Source organism: Astatotilapia calliptera, chromosome 9 (genome assembly GCF_964374335.1).
Source record: "Astatotilapia calliptera chromosome 9, fAstCal68.1, whole genome shotgun sequence".
Lineage (NCBI taxonomy): Eukaryota > Metazoa > Chordata > Actinopteri > Cichliformes > Cichlidae > Astatotilapia > Astatotilapia calliptera.
In genome coordinates this window covers 20,102,515-20,110,505 of record NC_137430.1, presented here as the reverse complement: position 1 = coordinate 20,110,505, position 7,991 = coordinate 20,102,515, and the positions used below count along the sequence as shown (strand labels likewise).

At 42.6% G+C, this 7,991-nt stretch overlaps 1 protein-coding gene across 2 annotated transcripts; it reads left to right on the top strand.

Annotated features, from left to right (window-relative positions):
- The first annotated feature begins 1,030 nt into the window (after positions 1 to 1,030).
- On the top strand, positions 1,031 to 7,835 carry agtr1b (angiotensin II receptor, type 1b). Of its 2 annotated transcripts, none has more exons than XM_080306027.1 (2): positions 1,031 to 1,155; positions 5,777 to 7,835. In XM_080306027.1, exon 2 carries the CDS (start codon positions 5,868 to 5,870, stop codon positions 6,957 to 6,959), a length of 1,092 nt encoding a protein of 363 aa, XP_080162153.1. In that variant the 5' UTR covers positions 1,031 to 1,155; positions 5,777 to 5,867; the 3' UTR covers positions 6,960 to 7,835. The 2 variants fall into 2 exon arrangements, with proteins under 2 accessions (XP_080162153.1, XP_026035670.1); XM_026179885.2 differs by lacking the exon at positions 1,031 to 1,155 and adding an exon at positions 1,456 to 1,759.
- The last annotated feature ends 156 nt before the right edge of the window (positions 7,836 to 7,991 follow it).

Sequence of the window (7,991 nt, the reverse complement as noted above, 5' to 3'; positions counted from 1 at the left end):
TAATGGAGCTTGATCATAATCCCCTGGAGGTGTAAATGGCTCTGTTGCTGAGCAAAGTGAGTTACTCTCCTCCACAACCTGCCCTTCCTGAAAAATGACAGGTATAAAAAGCGAAGAGCTATTTGCTGCACGTCACGTATTTTCAAAACGTTTTCCAGACCTTTGTACCTGCTGCCTTTTGACCCCCGGTGACCTTTGAAGAACCGCCTGCCATAAAAACCTCAGCAAATGTGATCATTCTCAAATGACCAGGTCACACCTGAGTGAGCAAAAGTCACCAAACAGGACTTCCACTTAGCCCAAAGTGTTTGCTTTTCCTTTCTTTCCTTGTTTGTCTTTAGCCCAGGCGACGGCTTTCTTCAACAGCCGCCACTGAAACTGAGGGGATTTGCAGGATGGCTGCCACGCCACCTCATCTATGACTTATCCATGTCAGCGACATTTGCAATAGGTTGCAGCAGAGAGGCGAGGATGTGACCTGCTTCTCAACACCTGTCAGACCTTGAGAAAGAATAGGGGGAGACGAATAACAACCAAGCTGTGTCTGACGGTTCTGTGCAATCCCTAAAAATAGAAATTCCTTCTTAATGCAGCTGGATTACACAAGCGCGCAGACGAGTTCTTTCCTTTTCGTGCCTGAGTTGGGTTTTTCCTTCTTTTCTTTTTGATCACACATGAACTGTTTTAGTGGTTTAATAAGTCACTTTCATCAAACTTACAGCTTCAATAGAGACAGTTTGGCCAAGGGGGAGTTGTAAGCTCTGAGGTATGCATGCACATAGATTTACACAATGCCGAGAAAAGGTCCATATGTTTTAAAAAAAAGCGTGGCAAATGAGTGACAGATGAATCGCATACTGAAATGCAGGAAACGCTTTGAGGAACCCTAGCAAGAAGTGGGGAAAAAATAACAGTGTCCCAACTCTCAGGCTCCACCCAACTGATCTCCCCCGACATACACACACTTTTTTGAGCCCGTGTTGCATAGTGATTCAAGGGGATTCTTGTGGCAGCTATTAATAAAGTGTGTTGACAGGCTCAGTCATAATCAGACCCTGGCCGTTCCTTTCATGCTGCAGAGGACGAGGGACGGTGGGACTGTCATTGGATGAGAGCTGACATAAGTGGAAGGAGAGAGGTGGCCAAAATATTGAAGTAAGACTTAAACAAAGTGCTGTCTGTGATTATGAGCATGATTTTGCATAGTCAATTAAAATGCAGAGCCAAATTGAACACCCTTAAAGGATTATGCAACAGGGCTAGATTTGGAATGTTAATCATCTCAAGCTGTCAGAAGTAGTCAATTTCATAAGACAGAAAAAAGTTGATGATTAAAAGCAGACGTTAAGGGAGAGGAGGGGAGATAGTGCTTGAGGTGCAAGGGGGAAAGTAGAGAGGAGGAGGAGAGAGAGGAGGAGAGGAGAGGTGCTATTGTGTAAGAGCTCATGTGTGGTTGTTTGTGTATCTGCAGAGTCTGTTGGCCAGAGTGAAAGATGGGTCAAGACAATATGTAGCTGACTGGCTCCAGTGTAACTCATTCATCACTGTAGAGTGTGTGTTTGTGTGTGTGTCAGAGAGAGAGAGAGAGAGAGTAGTGGTGGGGTGAGGAGGGGGTTGTGTGTCAGACGGTGTTCCTCCTCGTCCTGCTCCAGCGGTTAAGTTAAATCAGAAGCAGTCAGTGACACGCTGCGGTGGTCTCTCTATCTCTCAGCCCGTCCTGCTCTGAAAGCATCAACAGCCTCCTGGTTCAGCACTGCAGGTAAGCACTGACACTGCCTCGCTTTCAGGAAGGATTCTCACCAACTTTCATCTTTGCTTTCATTGATGAACGTTAGCATTTTAGGGATAAGTTAGAGAAACTGTTTTCTGCTGATTCTTGGTGCAGTTTGAAAAACTTTTTTTCATTTACTAAAATGACTAATATTACTTTCAGAACCTGCAAATGAAAATAAAACAACACAACAACATACTTGCTTTATTCACGAAGTAAATCAGCGCAGTTTTATTCCTTCTGTTTGTTTACTCTGTCTATGAAATTCTTCTGTGTTTAAAACCCTTAAACCAACTACAGTAAATCTGCGGTAGGAATGAGAAGAATTCAGAACCTAGTCATGCCATCTATACAAACCCAGGTCTTATATCTCCATAGAAAATTGGATCCACTTCCTGATAAACAGTATCTCCGTGCTCTTTGAAAATCCTCGCTTATGAAGAATTTAATCACAAAAAAAACACGTGAAAAGGTGAAGGAAAAGCAAACCAGGGGTAAAAAGAACTGATGGAATTTAATTTATAGTTGTGTGAGTGAAGGCGACAAAATTCATACTATTGAAGTAATAATGAGGAAAGAAGAAGTTAAGGGACAAAATAAAGTGCTGCAGACTTCTCAGAGTAAAAGTTGCTGTCAAAGTTTTTAGGAGTTTCATTCCCCCCTCTCGTGTTTCCATATTCAAGAGACTTGTTGTTCTCAGGTTATACGAGGTTTTCTTTTTTTAACAGAATTACCAAAACAATTGGAAAAAAATAAAAGATAGCAGGATTTACAGTCTCCTAGGTTATTGTCGTAGTACAAGAAATGATTGGAAGCCTCTCAGGCACAGGTTTGTGTTGTTTGATTGTGTACGTCACATGAAAGCGCAGTTCTATAAACAGAAAGATGCAGACATAACTTCTGGAGCCAATATTTCCATTAGCTGCCCAGCTGCAAGCCATAAGTCAAGTCTTTGATTAGTTCATGGACACTGTCACAATGTCATACACACATGTATTATTAATTTAAACCCTTTGATGTTTTTCTATTTCTGGATTCATGTTAAAATGAGAGCTTTACTGTATCACTTTTTTAATGCAGTGGCAGATTCTTCAGCAGTTTAGGGAGGTTGCCTCACTTCAAGAAGCTCATGATTTAAAGCAACACCATGCAAGCTGAGACGGAGGAGGAAGTGAGTTGTAGGAGGCTACGGCTGAGATGCACTATGCAATTAGACACCATTGTTGTTCACCTTCAGGGAAAGGAGGAAATTTAAGGTTCAGGTCTTGTTGTTGGTTAATTAACTCATGCTGAATTTGTATTTCTTTAACACCTTTAGAGATGCAGGATGCACAAAAGTCAGAGGCACCCATTGTTGCAGAGCATCCTGTTGACCAAACAGGGCTGAAACAGGAAGGTGGGGTGAAGTGGCCTGTTTCCAGTAAGATGAACCTCACTTTGTAATAGGCTGATATAAATCATTAACTCGATCAGCCACTGATTTTAGTGGTTTTCTCTTTGAACAGCCAGATGGTGGTGCTCATGTCCGAGCAGCTGGGTTCTCAAGCTAAGGGTAGCCTCAGATAGCTCAGTTGATGGGAACTTTCTCGCTGTCCCAACTTAGACAATCCTATTATTCTAAACTAAAAGTGATTTAATTTGTCCTTGTTTTAGTTTTTGTAAATAAATCCCCTGTTCCCAGAACGATTCCACTTTTAAATGCCCCAAAATAGGACTCAAATGTTGCTACTATAATGTCACTCAGGATTCAGCCACAGAGATCTGGAGGGCAGAAATGTCCCCAAACTTCCTCCTAACCCTGATTTTATCATTCAGTGTAAGCAGCTTTGTTTGCAAACAACTCTGGGCCTTTGCAGCCTTTTTGTCTTGTCTCAGAGGATGCAGCTTGCGCACGGACTTTGTGAAGGGGCTGTTTGCCTTCCTGTCTGTGGTCACCCAGGGTTTATAGCTGCCATTCAGTAATGTGCCATCTCACTCAAGCTATAGCTCACTGGACAAAGCCACCCTAAATAGCCTTCTTCTAAGTCACTTTCTTTCTGTGCCACCTTATCTTTATTATAGATATTCAGCACATGGAGCCTTGTTTGTATTAACTCAACACACGTTCCCTTACTATCTTCATCTCCCTCATGGAAAAACACTGGCGTTGCACTGCACTAATAATAGTAAAAGAGTGTCCATTTTCTCTCCTATTTCCATTTCTGGCAATCAAAAATCTTCTGAGCATCAAGAGATTTCCTTTAATCGTTTAAAAATCCCCAAACTGTGAAACCGATATTCATTTTAATGCTCTTGTTTGCATGGTTTGATATTACAGTCACCCACCGTTATAAACATTAAGAAGCAAAACACCCGCACTTTGAATCCGAGCTTCGACATCTGTGTCGGTGCTTTATCCTACCTGTTACACTGGGGCCTGTGCAGGAAACTCGCAGAGATATTCCATTATTCTGCTGCCCTTGGCATCCACACATCTTCCACACTCGATAAATCCCACATCTGCAGCAGATAGGGTCGTTGCTTTAGTGCACGCAGGGTTTTTTTTTCTTATTTCGTTTTTTTCAAAGAATTCACCTACTGAAATCTGCTGAAAAATTAGGATCTTTTTATTATTCTCAGATAAAACAGTTGTGCTGCTGAAGGTAAAGTGTCTGCAATAGGTTGATTCGAGTAGCTTAAACTCCAATGAGATTGTGACAGGAGCACATGGCTACTTTTTAAAAAAAAAAAATCTAAATGTATAGAAACACCCTGGCTGAAATATCAGTAGTGTTTCTGTCAAAATGCGCTGTGTCCCTGCTGAGTCAGCAGTGAGACGTAAAGAGTAAAATCCTAATGCTAGCATGCCATCTTGTGGCAAAATCCTGCTCCGTTTACTCAGACTGGTAATCCAGGGAATTCCATTTCTGTCGTGACAGCTGTATAATAATAAAAGGTTAACTTCTCATTCCCAAAAGAAATCATAAATCAGTTAAACAGTTGTTCATTATCTTCAAATTGTATTTGCCTACTTATGATCTCTAAAGACAGAGTTATGTTTTCTTTGGCATCAGATTGGATTTACTGTAACCACAAATATTTCTTGTTTTTTGTGCAAGTTTGGGTAATCTCTTCAGCTATATTGTCATATAAATGAGGCTTATGCTAATATTATTACATCAGCTCCACTAATGACACCCACAAAGCTATTCTATTAAACATAAAGATGCTCAGCAAAGGAGAGAATTTGTTTTTTATATTCCCATTTCACTCTAAGCTTGTGCAAATCAAGCATGAAAAAAAAGAGAAAAAGAAAAAAGAAAAAAATAGCCCCGAGGCCAATTTTCCGCAGCACGCAGGTTTGATTTTCTCACAGAGCAAAGTTTCCACAGAGCTGAATCCCTGCTGTCCTGTTTGTTTAGGTGTGTGCTGATTAGAAGTTCTCATGCTGTGTACAATGTATCTCGGCGCGCCGAGGGTTTAAAACGTGACATGTCTTTTACGGTGACTGGAGCCTCGAACCTCTCCTCTCCTCCCCTGCTCCCTCAGCGCTTTAGTGTTTAATGGCGTTGTTATCCAAGCTCGCGCTTTGCCATGCGGCCTTCATTAACTCAGGTCATAACACGAGGCATAAATGTTCTCCTTCCGGGTGCTGACAGTCCAACCCAGATGGACCGAGCATTTGATAAACACTGTACAGTTTTACTGTTGCCCTTCATTAGCCGAGGGACGATTATAAGGCGAAGGCAGAATGCAGGCTGTCTGAATAATGACGTTTTTAAAGGGCATTTTTGGAATATTGAATAACATGCAACATCTGTTTTTCATGGCTTCTTACTTTACAGAAATAACATAAAGCGTCAGGATGGCTTTAATGTGCAGGTCTTTAATGAGCTGGTGTAGAGTGAGCATTTTCATGGGTGCTCGTGTGGATTAGCGTTTATGGGCCGTGCCAGCAGTAATGATGGCTCCTCTCCTGGGCTGCCTGTGACATTTTCTTTTTTTGTGTGTGTGTTTCTTTTATAGGACTCGCTGAGGCCCTCTCCCAAGGCCTGTATCAGTCACCACAGACCAACCCTGCCTACAGGGACCCTCCATTTGGGATTTGGTGCTCAAAATGCAAAATCTAACGACAGAAACAACAGACGGTTTAGAACTGGCATGTGGTATGTCTGGACACCATGAAATAATTTTCACCCTGGTACCCATCGTCTATGGCTGTATTTTTGTCATCGGCATTGTCGGAAACAGCATGGTGGTGGCTGTCATCTACTGCTATATGAAGCTTAAGACGGTGGCTAACATTTTCGTCCTGAATCTTGCCGTGTCTGACCTCACGTTTCTCATCACTCTACCAATGTGGGCCACCTACACCGCCACAGGCTATAGTTGGCCCTTTGGAGGATTCCTGTGCAAGGCCAGTGCAGGGCTGGTGATTTTTAACATCTACACCAGCATCTTCTTCCTCACAGCGCTCAGCCTAGACCGTTACCTGGCTATTGTGCATCCAATGCGATCGAGGCGCTTCCGCACCGTGGTGTATGCGCGTCTCACCTGTGTGGTGATCTGGCTTTTTGCCTTCGTGCTCAGTGTGCCCACAGCGGTGATCAGGGATCTCCACGACATCTCACACTCTAACACTACAGTGTGCGGCATTCTGCACCCGACTGAAGAAAATGAAATGTGGTTGAAAGAGCTCCGCCTCGCCATCAGCCTCATGAAGATCCTGCTGGGCTTCCTGGTGCCCTTTGTCATCATCCTCACTTGTTATTGCCTTATTGGGCAGGCGCTGCTGGGGGCCACGCACATACAGAAGAGCTCTCGTTCGCGGGACGACGAGGTACTGCGCATGCTCGCAGCAGCTGTCTTGGCCTTTTTCTTGTGCTGGGCGCCACACCAGGTATTCCACTTCATGGAGGTGCTCACCCAACTGAAACTTGTGAACAACTGCTCCATCGTGGAACTCATTGACACCGCCATACCCTTCACCATATGCATTGCCTACTTCAATAGCTGCGTGAACCCTATCGTGTACAGCTTCGTGGGGCACAACTTTCGCAAAAACTTACTCCATCTGCTGCGTTGCTCCCGAGGTGCAGTTCCCGGGCCTCACCCGAGCATTAGCTCCAAGATGAGTGCACTCTCTTTTCGCGCCACAGAGGCACTGAGCCTTGCAGTCAAAAGTAATGCCTCCTCTGACGTGAAGTAAAGGGGGGGGGGAAAGGGGGGGTGGGAGAGAGAAACAGGGTACAGTTGACCTCTCCTCACTCTTTCAGTTTGAGGTCAAAGACCTGGGGATGGAGACATTCCATTCTTTTTTTTTCTCCATGCCCAACTGTATTACCCAGCACTGAAACATCCACAATGATTGTAATGTTGTGCACATGTTCCTCTGTAGTTGCAGAATATTTATTCATATACCATTCCATGTCACGTAGCATGCTGGCAAATTTTCCCATCTAACCCTGTGAAATGAATGAGAGTGTCACAAAAAAGCCATATTAATATAGTATGGCTCTGCAAGAAAATATTATACAGAATTACTGAACACTTATCCCATTATTTATAAAAAGATATGCATGTTCTGCAAAATTATGTCAGCATTGTGCCTCGATGATACAGTGCAGTACTATAGTGTCTAGTGAAAACTATCCTTTGCTCTCAGCAGGTCGTTCACTAGTTGGAACAATGCTAAAAAAAAGTGCTAAGCCACTCATGAATGCTCTGCCAGTGGCAACATACATGAAATAATTGGAAATGTATTGCAAAATGTCATGTAAATGTATATTTGCAGCATATCTGACTTCAGTAACTATTTTCCGTATGTTATATAGTATAGTCAGACTATGTCCTCTTTGTGAAAATGTATATTTGTTTGCATATCAACACTGAAATGCTACCAAGTCTGGGAGTGACATGCTATCAAAAATGGAGTGCCATGTAAATAATCCAGGCTGGAAGATCATTGTCAGTGTCTTTGGTGGTTGTCTTTGTGGTATTTAAACTTGACAGGTGTGTTTTTTTTATACCGTGTAGGTGTACATTTTGTGAATACGAAAATATAATTAAAAAGAAATAAAATACAGTCCAAGGTGGATCTTATTTTTTAATAGCTGAGTGTAAAAAGAGACAAATCATCCTGATTAGTCGTGAAAGCAAGTCACACATTACAAAAAACACTTCTGATAACTGCGACTTATCCAAATCAAATGACCTTGGTTTAAAAATGCCTCAAACACGT